Source organism: Rhea americana, unplaced genomic scaffold (genome assembly GCF_003343005.1).
Source record: "Rhea americana isolate MKP2758 unplaced genomic scaffold, rheAme1 scaffold_64, whole genome shotgun sequence".
In the NCBI taxonomy this organism is placed as follows: Eukaryota; Metazoa; Chordata; class Aves; order Rheiformes; family Rheidae; genus Rhea; species Rhea americana.
Window position 1 is genome coordinate 3923062 of NW_028186801.1, and position 26465 is coordinate 3949526.

The window sequence follows — 26465 nt, forward strand, 5'->3', positions numbered from 1 at the left end:
TGCAGAGATGAAATTGGGGATTTTCAGAAACTGTCTCTCAATGCCCGGGTAGCTGTTGTTCAAGAGTAATAGAGTACGGCGCGTTTGGTACGGTGTAGGTTCTTTCGGTGGAGTATACTTATTTATTGTCACAGCAGAAGCAGCAATGAGCTGACATTTCATAGGGCGGTCTCCCACGACTAATCCTCAGGCAACAGCAGCTCCACGATCAGCTGCGACACTGGAAACAAGCACATCTGGGCACCCCGGAGAAGCGCAGGTGTGTCGAGTTTCCCCGCTTGCGACTTCCTTGCAACTTTTTCCTTCCCTTCAGCTGCTCTTCTGTTTACGCATGCTTCCTCTTTTTTATTGCCTCCGCTTTCACAGCCAAGCTCTTCGCGCAGATGGTCAGGACCACGATGAGGACCCCGACCACGAGCGTCACCAGGGGCCAGAGGAAGCAGTGCAAGAGCACAGTCTCGTCGTGGGTGCGCTTCAGCATTACGTCATCCGGCCTGCAAGGAGGAGGAATGGGAGAGGAGAAAAAAAAGAAAAAAGAAATAAATCAACTCGACATTGCTAATTCATCATAAGTGCAAGGCATCTGCCATGAAAACAATGAAGGCATTTTATTTGCAGTGGTGTTAGAAAATGATTAAGTGGACTGCTCTCTTTCATTCATCGCTTTTGTTTGCCAAGCTATCATCAGCAGTCACGGCAGGCCACTCGAGTATTTCATTTGAAGTGTTTATAGACTAAAAAGTTCATTCAGATTAAAAAAAAATAAAAAAAGTTAGTACTTCAGGTCTTCTTGGGGTCATGGTAATCACATACAGCAGTGAGCGATACAATATCAGGCTGACGACTGAAAAATCGCTCAAATGAAAACATACAAGATAGCAATTATACTTATCTGCCTCAAATGGCATCAGAAACTGCTCCATGAATTTAAAGTGCAGTTAGGTCTTCCCTTTCAACTCTGAGTTTTGCTATATCCATGAGGCATGGGGAGGGTCCTGCAGAGAGTCTTGGCTGCAGCCTGGATCCGGACAAGGAGCCAGCCTTTTCCCTGCACTTCAGCACTTTCTGTGCATCTGATCTGATGGTTGGAGCTAGCACAGCTATGCCAGCAGGCAGGAATAAAACATATGCCTGGAAGGACTTTTCTCCAGCTCTAAAGGATCAGACTCTCCTAATTCAGCTCCTTCCTAGCGGATGGTAATTTATCAATAAGCTGTGATTTGGTACTGAAAACAGCTACCCTGCAGTGGACTTCAGTACGCTCCTGCAGTCGGTGGAGAAGGGACGCTTTGGGAAACTCCCCCTCAAGATCTGATCCCCACACCTGTGCCAACAGTAACGAATACATATTCACATTTGGGTCTGCGACCGATTTATTCGTCCCCAAGGGGAAACGGAAGGAGGGTGCAGGAGAACAGCAAGGTGGAGGAGGAATCTCAAGAGGCTTGGAAATTCAGCTGGGCCGAATGTCTGCAAGATCAGGTGTCCATCTGCCTCTTCCAAGTCTGAAAGATTGGTCTGGAAATCTGATGGCAAATTTTCCTCATGTCTGGTTCTTTCTGCTTTCCCTGCAGTTTTATAGAGTTATTAAATCAGTCTCTTGGCATTTGTACTTTTCTGTTTTTTTCCCCCCATCTAGAGCCAGAGACATGTAGCTTGCTGAAAAACTATCTGTAAAGGAAGGAAACAGAACTTTTTCAAATTAGGAAAAAACACATAGTCTAGACTCCTACTAGCTCTCACTTCAGCTGAACATTTCAGTCTCAGATCGCTCTGTCAGCACAACCCGATGTCCCTCAGAGCAATAAACGCCGCAGCCTAAGCTATGCACAGCCTGGCTCCTGGGAGCTAAGCCCGCGTTAAACTGGTGCCTGTGGGAACAGACTCGTGCCCAGCCACTACAGCCCTGCAGCCACAGTTGCTCTCCGCTAACCAGAAAACGGCACTAAGGAAACATTGCCTGTGGGGGAAAACGGGGAGAGAATAAAATGATATTAATTTTATGCACACAAACTCACCGCTTTATGGCATATGCATGATAGCACGCAAACAGAAAATGTTTTCACAGGAAGAAGAATATGGCTTTCCTTGTTTTTACTGTATCATCATCCATGAGTAGTAGAGTGCTAACCGGCAAAGAGACCACAAACAGTGTTCAACCCTCTCAGTCCCGCAAAGAAAACCCCCCTTAAACTAAACTTCTTGTGAGTGAATACTAATCAGAGAGTACAAAAATACAGGGAAAACAAACAAACTAGAAAATCAGAGTCAATTAGAGAAAAGAAAGGGTGATTAGAAAACATATGTGCCAACCAGAGCAGCAATAAATTATAAACGCTCATTATAGGTAGGAATTTAACTCCTGCATCTCAGTAATTTAAGAGTTTCCTTTTTGGAAAAGAGTCAGAGGCTTACAAAGACCCTTAGTGAAGCTGCAGGATGCGTGCTGTTTTTACATGGATATTACCAGCTGCAGCAGGATTTTCTGCGTAATTCATGCATTGCAGGAGGGAACACAGCGTTTTACTGCTGCCTTTCACACCTCTCTTCAGGGTACACGTATGGGCCTGGCCACGTCCCCCAAAACTACTTCCATTGAGTAACAACCGGTGCCGCGTTTAAGAAAGTGGACGCCCTTCTTAATTCAAGGAGAGAGACCGGCACTCCTGGGGGGTGACCTGGGAGACGGAAGAGCTCAGTCATCCTCCGGGACGATCACTCCTCTGCTGGCTCGCCAGCACGTGGCTGTCAGCCACCAGGATGCACAACCACTCCAAAATCAGCAAGGAAGGCAGGGATGGAGACCACAGCCACAGGAGATAACAGAAAGCTGTGGTCTCCTCCCCCACCCCCCCAGCAGAGAAGAGATGAAGGACAGCATTAAGGTGGCATTTGCAAAAGGCAGAATGGTGCAGAAGCAGGAAAGACCATGCAGGCAGAGAAACAAGCATAGCAAAAATACTCCAGTGACCACCAGTGCACTGCACACTGTACTGGACTTGCAAACTGTTTGAGAAAGTAGTTGGAAGAGAGGCTGCAGGGGATGAAACTTCCTCTGCAACAGAAATGCTGGAGCCCTGGGAGCCATGCAGCTCTATAGGAAGTGCACTGCAAGCTTGGAGAGGTCATCACAACCTCAAAGCACTGGACTCTGGGAATGAGACAACTGGATTCAACATCTTTTTTTTCACTGAATGCTTTATTCCTTTGAAACAGAGGTACAGAAACAGAAACTGAGTACAGAAACTATCTGCCTCAACAGCCAGGACCACACCGCATGCACTATGAGTCAAGAAGACCGTCTGGCTACGAATCTGAAGAATAAACACGTTTTCATTTGTTTTCAGATGCTTTGTGCCAACCAAAACATGTATTTTATACTAGATCTGTAATCTCTCAAAAACAGAATGAGGAGAAAAGATATTGAGTGGGAAGGGTGCTGGGATCAGAATCAATCAGATGGACTAAATATAGAAAAGTCATCAGTGATTAATTAACAGGTTATTCTACAGAGGCTGGATTTCACTTCTTCCAGGCAGTTTGTTTTCCTCATGAGACTGGAAGAACTATCCTCCATCTCCTGAAGAAATTATCATGCACAGAAGAAACTGTTACCATAACCATGGTAGTCTATGAAGGAATCTGTTAGGCATCCTGACAGAGGACTGGTTGTGGCAAAGCAGCTGTCTTTGGAAATCTGTAACATAAATACCAAATGTCTGGGGAAAACCCTCAGATAACTTGCAAGAGATTCTGCAATAAAAAATGAAGGATAAGAAATAAAATCTGCTTGTAAAAGATATTCAGAGCAATACACAGGACTCTGCAGTCCTCTCCTGGTTCATGGGCTGTAGCCCAGCTGCTAGAGCAGCTTGCTGCAGTATATTCTGTTAGCAGCACTAATATTTCATTATTAGAATGGAGCATTGCACCAATTCACCTTAGGGTTCAGGGTGCTTTGAAACAGTTCTGTTATTCTAGAGTGAAAATCTTTGGCTTTTGCCCCAAGGCATATGCAATAGGAAGGGAAGTTATATTAATTCAAGAGAACTACTATGCATATTTTTGAATCAGAAACGTGGACACAAAGATACTTGTCTTGGCAAGCACAGGAGGACAGTGTCAGACACAAAGAGAGGAAAGCAAACTCACTGGCAGTGAACCATTAAACTTCTGTGGCCCTACACAGTTGCTTCTGAGTGCTGATATAATGATAACAGTTGAGCTGTGAGATGAGAGGATGCAGAGCCAGGCTTCAAAAGTGGGAGCCAGGCTCCCAGGGCTGTGCTGTAGATGTTCTGTAGTCACGAAGGAGAAGACTAGAAATTCAGAAATCAGATACACGATTGGACATTTAGGAGAACATGCCTTTTAACAATTATCACCTACGCATGAAACAGAAACCAGAAGCACCAGGAAAATAATGCAACCACCAAGGAAGGCTAGATACACCTCATAGAGGAAGAAAAGTCTAGATGAAACCTCCAAATTCCACCTCTAATTCCATAATTTTCATCAGCAGCTGAAACAAGATAAGCAGGAACATGGAAAGGAGCCACAGGGCTGCTGAGGGAAGGCAGGAGGCAGCAGATGAGGTTACAGAAATAGACAGAGAGAACAAGAGTATGGTGGTAGGTAGAAGAGAAAAAAAATGTAAGTAATAGGTAAACAGCAAAACGAACAGAGAGAGGGCTGTGCTTCCACAACCATCAGAGAAGAAGAGAAACACAACTCCATTTTGGTGCAGTGAAGACAAAGGCCAAACAGGAAAGAAGAAATTCATTTTTGGCTAGTCTTTTTGGTGTTGATCAGTTCAGAGTCTGTTTTTTCTCGCGCTGTCTGCATCCCCGCTCTCCACCAAAATGACAATCCATCTCCTCGGTGGATGGCGTTAGCACCAGCAGCGTCGCTCTGCTGCTCCTCGGTGGGAGCTGCCCCCGCAGCGGCAGCACGTCGGAAATCAGGTCCGGGCCCTGGCCCTGGCCCACCTGAAAGCTGCAGCCTCGGTCAGGCGTTTCCCCGAATGTGGAAGATTGCACTTGTCTCTGAAATATGTTTTGACGTGGATCAGGCATCCCTCAGGAACCGCTAGGTTCGGCGGAGGGGGGACAAACCAGCAACGCCACCGGAGGTCACAGCGACTGGGCAGGTTATCTGCTTGCGGCGGGTGAGGCTCTCCCAGCCTCCCATAGCCCTAGTTAGCTAGCAAAGCCGAGAGAGGTAAGTATTTCACAAATTCCTATTTTCAGGCTTTCAAGCAAACAATCCCTTTCCTTGGGAAGAAAAATAAACAGCTAGCAGGACACCAGAACACAGTAGCGTACATGCTTCTGTTTTGCACCGCAAGATGGTCATGTACTGAAGTCACACCCACTGAAGTTTTGTTTCCTCTTTTTTGATACTTCTAAAAAGACGACCTGCCTGCTCCCAGAGCCTGAGGGCCTGTTGCTTGGCTTGGAAACAGAAGAGGGGAAGGTGCCCCCTTTCCCAGAGAAAACACCCTCATGACAAGGACACAGCTTTGCTAGAACTTGTTGCTTTTCCCCTTGAAAATCGGCAAGTCAAACTAAAGACGCTGCCTTTTCCCTGCATTGTATTTAATACGCCGATCTTTGCTCGACGTCCTCTGTTAACGACCTCCTCTCGAACACGTTGACCAGAAGAGCGGCACACGTGGGCTATGGGCCGTCCCCTGCTTCTGGCGATGCTGCCAGCTCTCTCCGGTCAACGCAGAGCCCCCCGGGGGGACGGACCCAAATTCCTAACGCAGGTTACTGGTACACACCAAACAGTGGCAGGGGCGAGACAGGGACCTGAGGGGGGGCAAAGGGAAAAGAAAACCCTAATTTGTTCAAGCCGGGCTCCTGCATCAAGCGAAAAGAGGAGAGAAGGTGCCCTGGGCTGGTCACCCCGCGGGAGCGAGTTAGTCCTACGCAGCGCACGCGGCTGAGACCTGGTGGCCCATTAAGGAATAAAATGCCAGTGCCCAGCAGCTGCCAGAGCAAAGAGGGGGGGGAAAGAAGGAAAAAGGAAAGAAAACAAACCCTCCAAATCCCACACGCAAGCCTTTGACAACGCCGCCAGCTTTCCGGGCCGCGAGTCCTGGGAACGCACACCGCCTCTAGCAGAGGTCTCCACCTGAACGCCGAAAACAGACTCTTCCCTTTCACTGAACAGACGATGAGGGACGGAATTCTGACTTCATTTTTAAAAGGTGAAAATAGCATTAATTTTTAGCGGGACTCTGAGCTCAGGGTTGTGACCTTATGAGGCTCTCACCAGGGCTAACTGGATTAGTTGTCGCATTATACAACACTTCACCATTACGCACTTCCAAGCTGTTCAAAGCAGATCCGGAATAAAGCAGGCCTCCATCAGATGCTTTGGAGAAACCTGCCACACTGTGCAATTTATGTGGCAGGATGGAGGCCAACAGCGGCAGAGAGAGGAGACAGGCGGGTCTATCTTACAAGTACTTCTTTTTATTCAAAGCAAACTGGATTTAAGGATCTTTGCAATCTGTATATGCTTATTTTGCCCACAGATATTCAACATGCCTTAAACTTCACTATGACAAATACTCATTAGCGTTTTTTTTTTTTTTTTTTTTTTTTTTTTTTTTTTTTTTTTTTTTTTTTTTTTCCCTGTTGTTGCAAAACACAGCGATGCCCAGCTGGGAGCCTAGGCGCAGGGACGGTGCCTCCTGAGGCTGTGCTCTTAGCAACAACAACGTCCTTTTCCTCTCTGGCCTGAGTAAAGCTCCACAGGTGACGCAGCAGAAGCAGGGATAAGAAATAACACAATCTTCTGATTGGAGGGAATTAATTTAGTAAACTTAGTAAAGTACTAAAAGCAAACCAAGATTCCCATGCCATCCTTTATAAATGCTACCAGGATGCCTTTGGCTTCTGCAGATAATTATTCCCAGGGAAACGGTCCGCAGGGTAACCTCAGTAGTGTACGAATGGCTGCTATTCGTGTGACAGTGCTCACTCTCCAAATCTCAAGCGAATTTGTGCGCAGCAGTCTGTGCGTCCAAACATAGCGAAGCGCAAAGCACGGCTGGTTCATCTGCTGTGGAGAAACCACAGCACGTTCCTGCCACGCTGGATGAATGCCGAGCAAAAATACAGCAATGCCACGTAAACGAGACACGAGTAAGAAATGGCTTGACACGCATCGCTCTGCCTGTCTCTGCAAATGCAGGAGCATGGCGTGAGACCGAGGGGTCCGAGCCGATGGAGCTCTTTGTTTCTTTCTTTTTGCTGCTCTTGCTGCTGTTGTCAATGAGACCTTTAACCTGAAGAAATAAAGTGACAGCGTCTCCGCCACCTGGCCGTTCCCACAGGCCTCCCTCCCTGGGACATGCAGATGCGACCCTTGTTCCCTGCGGCCAGCGATAAGCGTGCAATGCACTTAAATCCCAACTTTTGAGAAAATGAGGGCCCCTAGAGTACTCAATGCAAGGTCCACAAACCGAGAAGCACCAGAGCTTTGCAGCTTCTCAAAATGTTGGCAACAGACTGGAAATGTTTTCTTAATTTGTCATTTATTTTGTACTCCCAGTTAGTAAAAGTCGGATTCTGCTGGGCTGGTCTCCTTACAAAGCGGGAGTATCATCATACCAACAGGCTCCATAACCAAAGATCCAGAAAAGCAACTTTCCCATGCAACCTGCACCGCTCGACTCAAAGCTAACCAGGGAAAAGTAGGACACTAAAGATGAGCGCCTGCAGTGGCAAAGCAAAACCTCCACTTTCAGCAGTTCTCTCTCACACTCTCTCTCTTTCTCTCCAAGTTAAGTTGTGCTTCGGTTCCCTACAATAAATGTTGGATAGCTAGTTGTGCTAGGCCTCTCTACTTATATTACCAGAGAATGACTGAAATTGCCAAGTCCGCTTCTCACCTTCATCTAAATTTGAAGTGCGCAAACTGCATTGCTTTTTTAATTCTGCTATTCAAATAAGACTATTGAAATGGGCCCCACCAAACAAAAGGGAAGAGATACATAACAGTGAATTCCACATAAAGTAGTGATTCTGAGAACATTACTGAATTAAGTTTCATAAAGAGGAAAAGATGTTAATTCATTGCCCAAACATTTACCTAGGATTCTGTTCTACTATTTCAAGAGATAACATTAAATATTGCAAATGCTACACTTTCTAAGGAGCCTACGACCATCTTCTGTTTTATACAGATTTATATAAAAGAGTTAGTTCTTCCACACAGTCCAGAAAGCACTGACAGAAAATGTGCACGCTTCTGTTTTGAAGTCAGCAGATTTTCCCTTCAGTTCATGTTTTTGCCTGCTTGACAAGCTGTTTAGTTATCATAGCTGTAAAAGCGTACCTAAGCAAGCACATTCCTAGTCAGCAAGACTTGTATTTCAACACTCATTCCTATCTCCAGAAGAAAATAGATGGCGTACACATTTCAGCTTAGACTATCTTCAAGTACATTTGGCAGCGAGCCTTGCTTCTGCTGTATATAAATTGTTGTATGATCAGCAAAAGGCAAAGTGTTTTAAGGCTGCCATAGTGTTTGGCAATAACATTTAGCAATACAGGACACAGCAACGCTAGGGAAAAAAATGTGTCCGAGAGCTGCACAATTCTTTTGAATCATCCCAGATATGTGGCTGATGCTGGACCGCATGTGACCTTGCAATAAATTTCCCTCTACCTCATCCACAGATGTGGCGCGAGAGCCACCTCACGCAGCTCTGCACAGCTGCCACGGCAGTGCCTGCCCCAGAGCACACCACCCTCGGCTCCTCTGATAATCCACACCTCAGGGCATGTTTCGTCTAACCTATATTTGGTATTTATTTTAGGATAAGATGAAATGCTCCTATTTCTCCCCAGTTCACAGCAAAGACTGGCCATGCTAGCTTCGATGAATTCAGTCTGTGATGTCCCTTGCAGAAGATGCCGTGTGTCCAACAGCCCTCTGCTCCTCACTCATGCAGCAGCTGCCACAGGTCTCAGCAGTGCGGTCTTGGCAGCACCTGCCAGCCCAGCACAGACGAAGCCATCGCTCTGCTCCGGTCTGTAGACCTAAGCATTGGTACCATGAGCACCAGCAGCCCCCAGCAAGCGCATTGCAAGGTCTAATGTCAACACATGTCAGCGTGGTAGTATAAACAAGTGTCCTAAGTTTCAGCCTCTGGTGCCCAGGTCCAAATTCAGCGGGCTCTCGATGATGCTTCATTCAGTGAGAACCAGCTACAGTTTTTGCTGCAAAGCACGGTTGGTTTCCCTCTGGAAATGGCTGCAGAAAGACCTGGCCAGGAGAGAGCAGACAGTCATCCTGTGAAGGCCACCTAGGTCTGTGGTCTCAGGGGGGAGAGGATGAAAATCACAGCCAGCCTAGAACAAACCCAAAGCCTTCGCAACAGCCAGGAGGTTGTCCCAGGAGCGTCAGGTACCTCTTCACCTGCCACCCTGCCCCAGCTCCTCAGTACTAGCACACACTGGCACCACATTTTCCTCCCTGTGATCCTTAGTAAATCCAAGTATCTGATGCCAACACTCCCAAATGGAGCCCTGGATTGGATCAACAAGCACTGTGTTATTTCCACCTAAACCTCCTTCATCTGTATAACTTCCAAGTACTTGCAGGATGGGACCCCCTTCTTCCACTAGGTCCTGACACTACAGACATTTATGCAACTTCACTACCCAAAACAGTCTCCTCAGCTCTAATAGAATTACTCAGGCTGATCAGATTAAACACATGTCATACGCTTTCAGATTTGGAGACTAAATCCCACAAAACCTTGGCTGATCTGGAGATCCTAGATATTTCCTTCCCACTTGCCAGTCAACATGGACCTATCAGCACATTCATTGCTCTTTTCTTGAGCTCCTTCCAGCGTGCCTGCATGCTGCAGTAAGTTCCAGCCACCACGTCACCTTTTAATTCCTGATACACCATTTCCAGAAAGAGATACAAGCAGGAGACGAGAACTCCCTCTTCTTCCCATTTACAGAAGGAAAAAAAAACACACACAACCCTCGATACGCACGTAAGTCACAGCACAACTGGTAGTAAAAGGAAGAATCAATACAGAAGTCAGTTGCTTTAAGCTACAACTTTCCATTCTGAAAGCATGAATAAAAAGTGGTAATTCTGCAAATGTTCAGTTTTTGTATCTGATTCGTTAATCCCCTATGAATACAATTTCCTGAGTAGGTTTGTACTATATTTATTGGCCTCTTTTTCCTTCAGGGCCACATGAACACAGTAGGATTTCTTTTCCCTTGGGGGAATGAACATTAATATCCAAGTCAGCAGTTTGCCATCTGAGTGTTGGAAAAGAAAACAAAGATGCTTTTTTCCCACAGAATGGCATGTTTTATGCAAGTTTGCCAAAGTTTTATATTTTTGCTTCAAGTGGTAAAGATGCCTTTTTGCTTTTTATGTATTTTTCATTAATAGACAGAACTGTCTTGCAAAGTTCTGCCCTAAAGCATATATGCTAGACAGCACTGCTGCATGTTTATATGTATATACATATACGTACATACACATACATATTTCAAACAGAACCAATGGACAGCTGCTAAATAGATGCATAAATACTTCTGCCTGTGCAAATGTAGGTGATTACTTACCTTAAGTGCTGGTTAAAATAGCAAGTAAATGGTTGCGAACCCACTTTCTCTTTCCAGTATTTCTGCTTGTACGTGACGTTCTCAGAGTTCTCCTGATCATCTCTTGCACAGGGAGGAATGTACGAACACTGTCAAAATATGTTGCAAAACAGAGTTACTTCTACACTCAGGAACATAAAGCATCACTTTCTCTGTGTTTTCCTCATAATACTAATGTTATTAAAATGAACAAAGAATAATTAGTATAAGCTTCAAAGAAATGAAGAACAAAAATTGAGCTTGAATTTCCTTGAATTGTTAGCTACTGCTTACATGTACTGGAAAAGAAGCCATGAGCATTTAGAAACAAACTAAAGGTTTTATCATAATTTGCTCCTTTATCAAACCAACCTGTCACTTAACACCCTGTTGTCTTGCATGGTGAATGYAGAAATGATACTTTAATTTTGATGTATTTCTGGCCAGCTGCATGGATTGGATTTGAATTACTTCCTATTTTCAGTAAGGCACGCAATCAAAAGTTTTGCTTAGGACCAGACTAATAAATAATCAAAATATTCCAATAAACTTTCCCAGATGTTGATATCTGTTGGTAAAAGACAGGTATTATTCCAGTTTTACAGCATGAGGAAACAAGCACAGAAAGCTAAATACTTCATTGTAGCAAAAAGGCTCAGTATCTGCTTCCACCATGTAAGTCAACAAGATTTGAGCATGCAGTTCAGCTATTTGCAGATCCCAGCCTCAAACATCAAAGTCCAAAGTGATCAAGAGAAGTTCTGCTGACTCAGTACCTTTCAGACTGGGCTTTTACGCATTCAGCTCTAGGTCTTGGAGAACCCACCATGCTTCCCTCCTAGCCACCAGGAATTTAGATTGGGGGGAAAAAAAAATCAATACTCAGCTAAATTCAGTAGTGGAACTATCTCAGTGCTCAAGCACAATTGCTCCTATCATTTTTAAGCATCCATAGAGATGATCATTAAAGGAGGTCTGGTTAACCCAAACTGAGTGATACTGCTTAACTTATCCTCACATGGTATAATGGCTTTTCCTCCACGAAGGGGCATGAGCAGCAAGGCCCAAAGTGCACACGCACTAACTTGCAATTTCTTTAAAATAGGAAGCTGCAAGCACAAAATAAGTGGCTGGGAGGGTAGCTAGAAAGCCTCCTACTTCCCAAATAAGGTGAGGAAGCAGGAAATGCTGAGTATGGGAAACCCCTATAGGGATCCCCACACGTGAGGATAGCAAGGGTTTCTCCACAGCATCTAGAAGCCATAATAACAAGGAGAGATATATCCTCTCTAACCTGAAAATAAAGATCACCGTGACAAAAAGGTTGGAGTGGCTAGAGAGTGCTTTCCTCTCACTTTTCATCTGGCGAGTTTTCACAAAGTCCTACCACGCCCCTAGCTGCTCACCAAATCAAGCTGTATGTAGCTAGATGCCAATCTCCAGCACGAACATCTTGAAACTTTGCCAATCCAGGGAGATAGAAGAAATCTCAGGATTTTATTGGCCTGATCATGTAAAACCTGACCACTTCTGTCTGCACTTTAAAATACTGTCAGTAGCTTCCATACTTTGAACTGGGACAATCTCCAAATTCTCGCTTTTTGCTGTCAAGCAGAAACTTGCCTTTTTTCACAGACTAGCGCCCCTGTTTTCACATGGGCCCACATCTGCTGTGGCCATGGCACAGAGAGCTGTTTAGATCCCTGCTTAGATAAGCCTAAACAAAGATTCCTCTACTGCTGACAACAGGAAAAAAAACACAAAAAACAACAACAACAACAAACAACACCACCATTCTTCAAACAAACAGAATTCAGGGTCTTTCACATGCCATTATTTCCATTTTCCACAATTTTCTTTGGCCTGCAATGCTTGATACCATACCTTGGAAGCACGAACCACATTCTTTTTCCCTTGTGCCCCCCAACACATGAGCACATCTGTTCAGCAGCCCAGGAGTTGTCCATCTGAACGGACAAGCAGCAAACTCTAAGAGCCTCTGAGGATAGACCCATCACACAAGGCTTGTGTCAACTTCACTTTTTTTTTTCCATCAACCCCTGTGCTTTTACTTCAGTACAACGGTATTTCTAAAAAGAGTTTGTCAGGGCAGGAATTCTGCTTGATCTGGAAGATGTGAAAGGGCTCACAAACAGCTTCCCCAGTCACCACTTCCCTCTCTCTCCATGTCAAAGGAAGACAGTGCAAGGAAGCACTTGGACACTTACAGTACCCAAGGGACCTATGTCTGGAAGTTGGGAACAACAATAAATATGCTCCTTGTAACTCAAATTCCACACAATGCTTTACATAATTAATCCCAACAACAGCTGACAGAAAACACGCTGCATTCAATTCTCTCATTATCTTCACGTGAAAATCAGGAACAAGAAAGAGGTCCAGGGGCCCATGAACCATTGGGACCTCACTACTTGAAACTGCTGAGACTTGGAGCTCCGGAGAAGTGGAGTGGTCTCTGCCTGAAGTGAAATTCTTGTCTTATGGGTCACCCTGAAACCATAGTGTCTCCTCAATTTGTCAAGAGCCTTGAAGCAATCCTTGAGGCCACCCGACGTCCAGCTCTAACCTGGATTATCACTTGCTCCACAGAGACAGCACCAGCAAGCCTGTCTGTCTCCCTGGGATGCCAGTATGTCTCCCACTAACCTGATGCTTATTTTGACTCCTCCTGGTTCACGTAGGTGGTACAGATTTCTTTTCTGAGCTTTCCAAGCATACTTTTTGGACACTTTGCTTGATCAGCCATATCGCTTTCTAAAGCACAGCCAGTATGTAGATAAAAGGGAATCATAATGTTGCAACTTTTACTGACATGAATTGGGTAGATGGCCTCCTGCTTTGGAGGAGGAGGAGGAGCCAGTTTCTGAAAGGTTAATTCCACAGTACACTGCGTGAAATCCTACCATCAAAAAGTAAATAAATGCCAAGTGTTAAAAAGCAAGTTAGGAAGCTTGGTGTTCATTTGTAACTCAAGCAAGAACATCTATTTTCAGTGGAAGTGTCTCACTCAATATTACTTTAAAAATGAAGAATAGCACTTAAAATTAGACATTCAGAATAAATCTAATGGAAATTTTTGCAGGAGTTCTACTGGTACATGGTTCTGTAATCACACATCCTACACTATATCATAACAATGATAAAACTATTGTGCAATTCAAATACAGTCTCAGTTACACAACTCAAAATCAGTATCAAGGTAGTAATACTCCTCTTTTAATCAAAGCCACTATTTGGATAGATGACTCAGGATTCAATATAGTAAGAATGTCAGAGAGAAGATAATATATCTTTACAGAAAGAGTTGTGTAAGTTTTGTGTCTGGCATGTGTCTGTTGACACTTCAGTGTCTCTGAAGATACCTAAAAAAAATTCCTGGTTATTCTGAACACTTCATCAGAGCACGCGTTCCTCCCTATCACGGAGAAGGGACAGAGGTACGAAGCCCTGGTTGTGGTTTAGGTTCCAGTTTGGGTTTCATACTTTTCAGAGATTAATTCTTGTCTAATCCAATAACATTTTTAGGAAAAGGAAGCTAGACTTGATAGGCTCTAAGAGGACCTGCCTCAAGTCCAGAAGACAACGGCTACAAGACCAAAACCAAGAAAGTCGTGAGTATGAACATGCATAAAGACCCAAAGCAGAAGCAAGCCAGTGTATCAGGAGATGAACTGACAGCACTAAAAGGAAAGTCTCTGGCCTCAGCCTCCAGGTGACTTAACTCCAGGGCCGTACACCAGACTTGCCTCCTGGGTGGTGGTGAGTTATGAAATACAGTCACCGACTTTGGGCTCCACAGCACGGACAGCTCTCAGAAACCAGCTGTGCAGCAGTGAACCCTGGCATCACCGGGCACATGGTGCGGCGAGTGTTTGTGCAAAGACAGGGAGGACCGACGGCAGGGGGAGGGAGGGAGGACAGCCCGTGGTGACCGAGGTGCCTTGCAGCGAGGCCACGACCGCCTCCCTGGCGAGGAACGGTGGCAGGAGACAAGCTGGCTGTGACCGCTAGAGCGGTCTCACGGCAGCCTGCACCGTGGCAAGGACCCCCAGACCCAAACTCACCCCACCACAGAAAGAGACACCAGGAAAAGGAAACTACAGTGACAAAACCTGTGATTCCTCTCACCCAACTTGAGGCAGCCAGAATAATACAAGATCTTAGAAAACACGGCAAAGTTTTCTGATAATCAGAATAAGGAAAAGGACAAAGCTAGCAGAACAAAAATAAGGAACAACTGTTTCCAGCTAGCATTCACATTTTTTTTTAAAATTTTCTGCGTCCTTGTCAGACCAGGTGAAAGGATTGCATCCATGAAGATATCTAAGTTGGTCTGATAAAAGTTGTTACCTTTCCCAACAAATCCTGTTTCTCGATATTTCTCAAGCTCTCTGAAGAATTACATGCAGGTTAAACTCCCTGCAGTACAGGGCTCCTAACTTTTGGTGTGCAGCTATTAGAGCAGGCAGGCCACAAAGTTAATTTGCTAACTGAAGCAGGGGAGAAGAAAGATGTCCAAGTCTCTGCTAATCCCTGTTGGCTCCCATCAGTCAATAGAGAAACCCCTCTTGCTCCCGCAGACTGTACTGAAGGAGCTGAAGCTGACGGGCACGTCTGATTTTCCCATGCCTACGTTACACAGATGAACACCTGGGATGTGACTGAACGTATGGTTTCTTCGTCGGCATTTACCTGCAGCAGCTGGAGCAGCTCCGGAGGAAACACAAGACCCCCCCCCGCATGGCAAGTTCTTGACTCCTTTCCCAGCTCCCCAGTTCTTCTGGGGGCTAAGCTTAATCCCATAGATAGAAAGGGGGGGGGGGGAAAAGCAAGAAGGCAGATATTCATTTTCTTTATTTATTAGGAGCTGATATACACCGTGGTAATTTTACCCGACCAAATCTATACTCCAGCCCCCCCGTGCTGTGTACGTTATCAACTCGCCGCATGGCCAGACAATCCTGACAAATTGACTTTGGAATTAATCCCCGGAAACCTTATCTCAGAGATTACTACTGCTATCAAAGCAGCTAAAGAAAGGCTCTATTTACTGAAATTTCCTCCTCTGAGACAACAATGAAAAACAAACAAAAAAAAACTCCACAAATTGCACAGGCTGTACGCAAATGTAATCGTGAGCAGTGCTTCATATTTACATTTCTGGATTAATTCTGACCCAGCCCTATAATCTTTTAAGAGCCAAAATGAATCTGGAGCTGTACAATGATGTGATTATCTTTGAAAGGAAGGAAGAAAAAAAAAAAAAAAGATTTCCTATGGCCAGACCTCACTAGAATAGACAGATTCCTAATACAGGTACAGCCCTGCGCAAGCCCGCTCCACTACAGAAAGTGGAAGATTTCCAGTCTCACATGCTGAGGACCTTTTTGGTGGAGTGAAGCTGCCAACCAGTTGAGTGTGGTTGTATGGTGTAATGAGCCCGAAACATGAATTTTTCACACCATTGATTTACCAGGAAAAATACCCATCCCCGGCGCCCCCCGTAAAGGGAAGCTTTTCTACAGCATGAAAGATTCTAACCCCATCCCCCCCAAAATTGCTCTTTTTTTTTTTCTCTCTCTCTCTTTTCCCCTCGAGTTAGTTGGGATTGGCTAGTGTGAGCGGGTCTGATTGCACTTACACAAGCAGGTGCGCTAGGAGGCGAGGACGGAAGGGGGGGCTCACAAAGCGCCTTAACTTCATTCATAAATCCGTACGGGATCCAGATAATGAAATCACCAGACTCCTAATCTGCTGCTATAACCAATCTATTCTGGCACAAAATTTGGAAAGCTTTTGCAGACAGTAAGACTTCAGGACAAAAATAAAAAGGAGAATTTTATTCTCAATAAATGAGAATATGTCTCAATGTCTGCTCAACTACACAGACATTAAACTAGAGAAAAGAATATATACTAAAGCAACAGCTATACATACTTCACTTCCTCTAAAAGGACAGGTTTTCCCAATGAGAACTAAGTGACTTTTAGTTTTATTTTGTATTGCTTTTGCATAAGCTCCTTAAGGTAAGCAAGTGGAGCGCATTTCTTCCTATGTTCTTTTCCACTTAGTTTAATTCAATTACTACCCCAGAATGTAGTTACATCAAAAAACACATCCTTTCTACTTGGTCCGGTCTAGCAAATTAGATTCAGCTGTCAGCAATCAATATCCTACAGTAAACAACCCGCACCTAAAGGTGCAATACTTGAGCTGGAGATAAATGGATTATGTTTGTAAAAGCACACAAGCACAGCTCGCTGCCAACACGCAGGCTTGGGTTTGTTTATTAATTGTTAGATAAATACAGGTTTCCGAATTTCGTTTACGGGCCTGCCCGCTGAAGCGCAGCAGAAACCCCAGCCGTTCCCAGTTTGTTTCGTTCAGCTGCTGCCCCCGCTACGGGGGACTGGCCAGGAAGATGCGCCCCCGCCGAAGGGCGCACGTCCCACCCGCGAGCCCCGGGCCCCCGCTCGCGCTCAGCACCACCTGCCCCGCTGCATCCCCGCTGCCTCTCCCCACCTCTCCAGCCTGCCCCTCATCCTGAGGGGGTTTTCGAGGGGAGGGGGGGGGAGATCTGCTCCTTTTTAAGTTTTCTGGAAACGACTAAATAAAATCTCCTCTGCTCAGTCAAAGTGCTGTAAAGATGATGTTTACTCAACGTTAAAAGCAAAAGGAGGCAAAAATTAAATAACTGCCATGTGAAAAAAGAAAAAAAAAGCACTCTGTGATCCTACTATCCCGCTTTACTAGGAGACGCAACTTCAGATTTAAAGACACTTTTGCTCAGCCTGTCTTCCCACGGGCAGCACAGGAATTTAAAGGGGGGAAAAAAAAGAAAAGAAAAAAAATAGCAGAGGAAAGCTTTTACTTAAACACAGCCAACCCCCCCCCCCCCGCGGGGCCCAAGCGCACAACCCCAGGGGGGCAGCTGCCATCCCGTTTGCCGAAAGAAGGGGGTTGCTCTGGGAAGCGCGGGACACAGGCGGCGGCGAGCACAAGCCATCCATCCCTCGGGCGCGTTTCGCCGGGGTTATTTTCCCACGGGCGTTTTTTCTCACCACCCCCCCCCGCTCCCCCAACAAGGGGAAGAATTTTTTTCCCCACAAGGGTAGCTTTTCCCTACGCGGGCGGGATTATTTCCCCCCGCGGGCAGACCTCCCCCCTGCGGGTGGGCTTTCCCCACGCAGGCAGATTCTTCTCCCCCACGGGCGGAGAGGGTTGTTTTTTTTTTTTCTTTCCCCCCCCCCGCCCCGGGGCGGATTCCGCGCCGCGGCCCCGCCGCGCTCTCACCTTGGGGTTGGTGCGGAGCTGCCGCTCGTCCTCGTGGAGGAGCGCGGGGGCGGCGGAGCGCGAGGTGCGCACCAGCACCTGCAGGCAGGGGTAGCGGGCCGTGCCGCGGCAGGCGGCGCCGCACGAGAAGGTGCAGGCGAAGCGCTCGCCCAGCTGCCGCACCGCCAGCACCGTGCAGTTGGCGGCGCCGCCGCCGCGCCGCTCCTGCAGCGCCGGGCGCAGCCAGCAGAAGCCCAGCACCAGCAGCGACAGGAGCCCGGCGGCGATGAGCAGGAAGCCCAGCCGCATGCTCTTGTCCTCCGCCTCCGTGTACTCGTAGGCCGGGCGGCTCCGCGCCATGGCCGCGGGCCGCCGCCGCCGCCGCCGGGGCCGCGCCGTCGGGGCCGCCTGGCAGCCGCTGCCATGAGGTAAGCGCCTTACCGCCCCCCGCCTCCGCCCTCCCCATTGCTACGAGACCCGCGCGGGGCGCCGACGGCACGGGGGGAGGGAGAAGGGGGGGGGGAAGGAGGGGTTAGGAATGTGATTTCTATTTATTTATTTATTTATTTAGTTTTAAGGCTGACCTAATTGAGGTGCAAGGGACAGCTTGCAGCAGGATTATCGAGCCCGGGAGATTTGCTCCTGGGATGGCTATTCCGGATTAACGCCGTGCCACGGGGGTGGCCGGCGGAGCGGGGGTGGAGGGGGGGCAGCGCACCCCCTGCGCTTCTCCCCCCCCCCCCCCATCACCACCCCCGGCCGCTTTCCGGGGGGAGCCCCGAGGGGGCGGCTGTGCGGGGGCTTTTCCCTCTTCCTGGAGAGGTTTTCTGGGGCTCCGGCTCCCACTGCCCCCCCGGACCCAGCTGAAGTTTGGGTGAAGCAGGCGGCTCTGGCTCCCAGGACTTCCCTGAGGCAGACCCGGGCTGGGCAGAGCAAACAGTGCTGAGCAGCACGCAGCTGCAGCTGAAGTCCGGTCACGAAAACATTTTGCTCTCCCCCCTCCTCATTGCCACGGTGGGGAGAGCAGGGCCCGGCCGCTGGGAAGAGTTGTGCGTCTGCTCTCCGGGGTAATTTCATAATTAGAGCAGCGGTCTGCAAAACTCTGCAAGTCGCTTAGAGAGACTGTGTGGAGTAAGAGTCACAATTACAGAAATGCATCCTCTGGAAGTGAGGAAGCAGCTGCTGTTTTCATTGTACCAGGGTTGGCCTGATGTCCTCCTACCTCAACAAGACTTTTAGGTGACTCAGCAGACCACGAGGAGTGCGAGCACTCCGGTCTGTCCAGTCCGAGACCCAGATCTGACATTTGGGGAGTACAGACAGACCCAGCTGCTGAATCGTTCGTCATCGTTTGAAGATAAAAGGTAAGCAAGGTGATAACTGTCAAAATGTTTTGTGCAGGAATTGCTTTTAACAGCAAGATGCTGACCTTTAAAAAATAGCCCTAAAAGATGCCGTCTTCAAAACAAGTCTGCAGAAAGGCAGTAGAGTTGAGAAAGCGCACCCAGGTCACAAATAAACTCCTGCTATTGCTAAGCATTGCCCGCCACAGCACCTGCAATACAAGAGGCTCTCCAACACTGAAGCTCTGTAACTCATAGTTGTGTTTTTATTCTGTAGTCTTTATCATAGTTAATTATGTAGAACAAAATGCGACCATTTGAGATGATAGCTGACCCTGATGATACAGCAGACAAGATGGAACAGAAATAATAGAAAAATAGATACGGGAAATCATCCTTTCTTCCAGCCAGGCTTTCCAATCACCTCTCCACTGTAGCAGCAAAGCAGAGCACAATGTCAAACTTTGAAAAAACAGCTATTCAGATGGAGTAGTTAGTGGCATTTGGCAGGCAGGCTTTTAAGAATCCACTCTGTGTTATGACTATATATACTATCCTTGGCGGCGCTAATGTGCAGCCACTCTGTCCTCAGGTTAGTTACTGTATAGTACCCATTTCTGTTACTAAAGGTTTTCAGAAAAAGTACTCCAGCTGTAAGCCTCGGAAACGCTTGCATGTCTCAGGTTTTACCAGTGATAGGTATTTATACTAGAAACAGAACTCATCTTGGCTCGTCCTTGGCTCTGTTCACACGTTCCCTTCAGTCACACTTTGCTGCTAGCACTTTTGGTGATGGAAGTCTTTGACAGTTGACCTTTCTGTTCTGTTTTTATCATACGAAAACACAAATTTTGATCGGGTAGGTTGGTTGCCTACCACCTGAATCCTCTTCCAAAAGGAAAGGGCCAGCCCTGTTTTTTCAATTGTCTTGCATTTTGTTCATATCAACTGTGACTTCCCATAATTTTTACAATTTGAACGCTTGATGTTAAATCTCAATTCACTTGTTACCTAGTTGAATTCTTTGCTGTCCCCTTTATGCAAAGTACTATCAACTGAAACGAAGCCAACAGCTTGGGCGGTATAGGTAACAGCAGCCTTGAGAGTTAGTCTTTCTGGTGGTAACAAAAATCTGCATCCATGATCTGAGGAGATGGAGAGACTATATTTTAACTGGAAACGATGTGTGACATTTACCAGACAACCTCATTGCTTTCAAAGTTCTGGGCAAATACTAAGTCAGGACTGAAACTCTATTTGGATCAGTCAGAAGTGATAAGTAATCGTCAGTGGCTGGTTTGTAAGAGTAAAGCAGGGTACCTAAGGGCCTGGTTGCAAAGATTTTAGCTCTGCTATCATCTGCTGAAGGCAGGGAGTCAGCAACCCAAGAACGTGGGTTGTATCAGGAGTAACCAGGGCCAAGAAAATCAGCATAGAAGGTTAAGTTAAGCAGAACGACATAGTTCTGCTATCAACAGTGAGGTGCAACAGTTAAAAAATTTCATTTCCACAGGTTTTTTTTAGTTCTTTCAGATTGTGGCTTATGTTATGAGCATTCTTTGGAAGCCAGTAAATTAATCCAAACACACATCACACAATCATATTTACCAGGGTGGGAAGAGCTGAATGTCTAATGTATCTGGAAACTAACTTGAGCATCTACAGAGCTACACAAAACTGAAATTCAGACTGATTGCTTATTGCTTTCTTTCAGGTCCTTCTCCATCCTGTGCCTGAGGCGCAGGCTTACCTATGGCTAGCAGCAAGACACCCATCACTTAACAGAAGACAGCGTGCACGTTGCACGGTGAAGGCACCTCCGTCTTGGTTATGGGATGGAAGCATATCCGTATCTCTAGACTGCCGGGACCTCGGGTACCTCTGTACGCCTCCCTAGCTAAAAGGCTGGGCATCACTCACCTGCCCCACGGATAACGTACATTAACAAGACTATCTTGTCTAGCACGAACGAGCCATGAGACTGGTTCTCCGCACCAATCTCTGTGTGAGAATTACTTTGTGTAAGCAAACGCTGGCACAGGCAGCGGGCTGGAACGAGCTCCGTGAGGCCACGTGCCGGTTTTCTTGTGATAGTGGCCCAGAGATGGTCCCCGTAACACCTCTCACAGAGCTGTCTTGCAGAGTCTTCCATAAAAGCACCAATAACAAACTAAAACATGTCTTTTTCAAACCTATTGTCACAGTATTCTGTGACACCCAACAGGAAACAGCTTGGACTTTGAAGGCAGGAAGATCACATGTAGCTGGCAAACACACCATGGTGAGGAGAAAAAACCCCAACCCTCTATCCAAAAAGAATTGTAGAGAGAACTGAGGAGTAGCTACAAAATTTCAGGTATGTTCACCAGAAAGGACAAATTTGCTAACTTTGTCCAAACTAAAAGTCACAAAGGTCTGAACATTTATTAAAATGTTAACTATCAATCATTTGTCTTTGCATAACTTCTGTTACTATTCAAGTCACTGCGTATAAAGTGTTTCCGCAATACTAAATTTGCCTGAATTTCGTAAAGTCTTCATGAAATCTTTTAAGTCATTTTGGAGGATATAAGTTTAGTGACCCAAAGCCTATGGGAAATTCAGTACTTACAGTGGTAGATGTATTTTCATTTTACTTTGTCCACAAACCTGAATTTACACACTTCATCCCACATCTCTAAGAGGGGAGGGGGAAGGGAACACTCGCACTCAGAAACCAAGGTCAACCCTACCCTTGTCTGCATCCACAAGAGCACCTCTGGGATGCTTTCCATTTGCTCTTGATCAGGATCAATTTACAGGTGGCTGAAGGATGATGCAGCTAACAAATTGGCCAGTTTGCTGCTCTACTAAAGGTACAGGTCCCGTACTACAGGGTGCGTGCGTGGCTGCGCGTGTACATGCATACCTAAACATGTATACATAAGTAGTCGTTCCAAAAAGTGATTTTTGCACAAAACTACTTTGGTATTTTCAGCAGCAAAATGCTGACATACACCTAGGTCTCTCATTGGCATATTAATTCTGATAAGGGAGTATGTGAAATGTGAATGAAAATGCAGAGCCTAGGAAACAGATCCAAGCTCGGTCAGCGCTACTAATTCTGAAGTTGATTGAATCAATAGAATTGAAAACAATTGCTAAATGTGTTCTAATTTTACCTTCAAAAAATAAGCTTTAACTGCAATAATAATCTGGTTTTAAAAGGTAAAATTGAATTTACTGAAGTAATTCAAACTGCAATTTTAAAATAAATAAAAGTAGCTTCATTTCCTCTAGTCTTTTAAATATACTTGCAAGCTTTTGGATTTGAGGAAATGAGACTATAGATGCTTATTAAGGGTAGGGAGAAACCAAAACAGCAGCTAAACCATTTTAATTCCTGTACTATTCAAATAATGAAGACTTCAGCTAACAATTCAGATTAACTACTTGCCCCAATCTGCAATCTTTACCAAAATTTGAATTCTACAAGCATAGCTTTTTAAGCAAGAGGAAATACTGTAAAACATGAACAAATGGATATGGCATTTGAAAACAAGAGCACATTCAAAATTTCATTTATAAATAACTGCTTGTTATATTTAGTATTTTAAATCAAAAGCACTGTCTAGCTACATTATACTTAGCACTACAACTATGCATTTAAAAACTCCTTTTAAACGTGTCACGTTTTCTTTCTGTCAATATCCAGTCATGAAAATACTTTCAGTTAGGAGTGAATTAAAAACTAAATGTGTTTTTTAACTGTAGGTGATAAATATCTTTAAAGCAACATTATTTAGGAGTTGAATACCCGTCTTCAGCAGCCATTGCCACCTACGTATCAATGCAATATCCAGCTGACTGCTGCATAGACCCCTGTGCCTTCCAGTACTGCTTATGTCATTCCAAAGATAGTTTCAAGTTATTTTTTATGGTTAAATGGTTATGGTTAAAACAGCCTATCAGTACAGTGCAAGCATTCCCAAAAACAAATGTTTTTTAACTACAATAAAAATATTTTATATGTTGAGTATTATTTTCCTGCAATCATGAATGTTGAAGTACAAAAAATATTGGTTGAGAGAGGAGGGACTTGCAACAAGCAAAATGATGTAATTATACGTCCTTGTACAGATAGAAGTCAAGTCTGAATCAGTGGTGTGGGTCAGTCGCAAATCCCACCGTGCAACTGCCACTAAGTGGCTGAGGTTGTGGTCATTCACAAGCAGTTTTAACCATGTGGCTATTGACAGGAGTCACTGGGTTACCTGTGTATTCAGTTAGAGCAACCAGGCACATGAAGGCAGTCACGTGCTTAAGTATTTGTGGCACTGGGCACCAAGGCAGAGATTAGGACAGCTGGGTGTTTTTTATTTATTTATTTATTTTGTTTTTTAAAACTCTTGAGTGTGTTGTCCTTACCTCCTCCCTCCTTGATTCCTAAACCTGTATCAAATCCATTTTACACTGGAAATCCAGGCTAGTGGCTGTCCAGAGAAATGGAAGCTGTTTAAAAATATTGAGTTATTTAAATACTTAAAATGCAATAGTGAGACACAAATATGAGAATGTTTGTGAAACAGCCAGAAATACGAGTACTACTTCTTGTTTTCAAGAATGCTGGCTTTACTATTCAGAACTTACCTTGCATGTTATATATTAGTATAATTCAAAAAGAAAAAAAAAGCTTAAATAAAAATATTTTAAAGTAGCATTCTGTTCTCTTCCATAATTCATAGTGATAGCAGAATGGAAAAAACACAGAAAGAGCCTTAAACTGTCAGTTTTAGAAATCGCCAGTTTGATTCACTAAAACACAACATAACGTGCTGGGGTTTTCTTCCTTTCAGAGAGGGAAAAAAAGGTGGGTTTTTTTGTTTAGTTATTGTGATAATACCTGCTAAGATATGTTTCCAATTATATATGTTGTTTTATAGTTAAAACTGTTTCTCTTGCTTCAGCAATGGAAAAGGTGAAATGAAATCACAGATTTTAAAGTATCCATATAAGCTTCTTTAATCATAGGAAATAGGACAAGTGAGAGCTAGATTGTTCTTCCACTTTGAAGGAGTAAATCATCAGTTCCTTGCGAACAGCAGAGAATTTTGCTAGGATTACAACTTAAGCATCTCAAATTTTTGAGGTATCATACTCTTGAATGCTGCTATGTCATTAAAATAATCTTTTGAAAAACTTATGTTCTCAATTTTAGTTTAATTTTTTTTAGAGGTATCATAAGGTATTTAATACTAAGAGATTTATTTTAATTCAACTTATCTTTCTCTATTTACTGTATCTGTTATACCTTTCAATAAGACTGGCCATATGGAGCAGAAAGAAAAAATAAAGAAAGAATCACAGCTGATTCAAAGAGGTAGATTTTGGTTAGGAAACCCTTAAAAACCATTCTAAGGTCTCGGGAGACCTCTGTGTAAGAAATATCACATTTATCATGGAGTAATAAGCTTCTGGAAAATTATTCTTTCTTAAAAAAAGTTAGATGTATGTTTGAATCTGTTCTGATTGAAGAAAAAGTCACAATCTTTTTCAGCTTTGTTAATCATCATTTAGATTATAACCATTCCTTCTTTCAAGCTGAGAAAGCAGCTTGCTTTAAGTAATAAAAAGATGATAATCAGTAGGTTTATATGTTTATGTCTCTCATCTTAAAATACATACAAAAAAGTAGAATTTAAAGTTGCTGTACATCTGATACAGAAACACAAGTGTCACTAATGGTCAATTGCAAAACATAATCTGATAAATGCCAGTAGGCTGCTTTGTACTATGTAGAGAAAGAGGTTAAAAACTTAATAATAATAATAAAAAAAGATAAGATTCACTGACATTGTTTTGCTGTCTTTTCTTGCTTTGGTAACCTCAGGTATTCTGAAACTGTTCACTTCATTGGATGCAGCTGAATGAGAAAGAGCAGTCACGTCAAGAAAAAGGGAACTATTGAAATGGTTTGGGATTTTCTTCTTCCACTTTCGAGAACAGTGACAATGTTTTGCAGAAACAACATATTCGTGTTTGCTCCAGTTCAGGTAGCTCAAGTAGTAATGATCATCAGATGAAACGTACTTCTACTTTAAGTGGTAAGAGACCAGCTTGGAACTGTGACCTGTTGTAAATCAAGCTTCTTACAAGTTTTCCTTCTGTGATGAATTCTTGAAGCATCCTTCTATCACTTGACATGTTACCCAACCCCATTTATAAAAATAATTTGCAATTTTGCCTTTTCTTTTTTTTTTTTTTTTTTGGATTCAAAGCAAGGTTAACCAAAATTTTTGGCCAACTGTGGAGAAGTATATGTATCTCATAAAATTACTTGTCAGCAGCAAAAAGACTCTGCAAGGTAAGTGTCTTAACCACTGTACAGTTTGATAATTTTAATACTTCAACAGGTTTTTTTTTCCATTTTCATTGTTGAAGAAATAATTTCACAATCTCAAATCAAAGTCAACACTGCAGTGAGGAGAGCTTTTCTACTTTATTACAAAGAGAAGAAGCCTTTATGTGGTCAGAAAATACAAGATTGATCTTTTTTTTTCTCTTCCTATGAAACGCTGCTGTTCAAACAGCCAGAGTGAATTGTCTCAGTTCACTTCTTTAAGTCCCATCACATTCACTTGGGTATGGATGTCCTTGGCTGCTGAAAATCTGGCCCTTTAGTGCACAGGGCGACAAAGTAGTCCCCTGACCAGCAGTTCCAGAATGTCCCGTTTTCATATATTGCATCCATGCACACCTCCTAAAAATGAGGTACAGCAGGGCAAACATTTTCCAAAATAGATGTCATATATATAATATATACACATTCGTACATACATACCTTTATTCATGTGATGTCCAAAAATTTAAAAAAAATGTACACATTTATTACAAAATCGTAACAAAGACTGGACAGTGTTTTGCTCATTCTGGAAAGATGAAGCTCAGTAATACACAACTCTGGAAACTAACCAGAGATTGCGGCAATATCTTTCTTCTAAACAGTCAGATATTCTTGCATTAAGCTTGGCGAAAACTGCCTTTCAAAAACAGAAGGGGAAGTAAAATGAAGGAAGCAAACCTTGCTCATCTTTCCAAATGAAATACGAGAAGGATCTTCACATAAAAATGCACAAACATTTTTTATTACCAATAGTGCTACAATGAACAATGCAAATTTTGTTGTCTAATTTTTTGTCTTTTTTTTTTTGTC

General features: G+C 44.3%; 1 protein-coding gene and 1 long non-coding RNA gene across 3 annotated transcripts; one reads left to right on the forward strand and one right to left on the reverse strand.

Annotated features, from left to right (window-relative positions):
• KCNMB4 (potassium calcium-activated channel subfamily M regulatory beta subunit 4) lies at positions 1-18290 on the reverse strand. Its single transcript, XM_085320561.1, has 3 exons — positions 17952-18290; positions 10620-10747; positions 1-494 (listed from the first exon to the last, which is right to left on the reverse strand). Exons 1-3 carry the CDS (start codon positions 18288-18290, stop codon positions 326-328), a joined length of 636 nt encoding a protein of 211 aa, XP_085176687.1. The 3' UTR covers positions 1-325.
• On the forward strand, positions 18113-25379 carry LOC146586893 (uncharacterized). Of its 2 annotated transcripts, XR_014897750.1 has the most exons (4): positions 18113-18358; positions 19131-19294; positions 20988-21629; positions 25143-25379. It is a non-coding gene; the product is annotated as an uncharacterized LOC146586893 (long non-coding RNA). The 2 variants fall into 2 exon arrangements; XR_014897749.1 differs by lacking the exon at positions 25143-25379 and having other exon boundaries at positions 20988-21685.
• The last annotated feature ends 1086 nt before the right edge of the window (positions 25380-26465 follow it).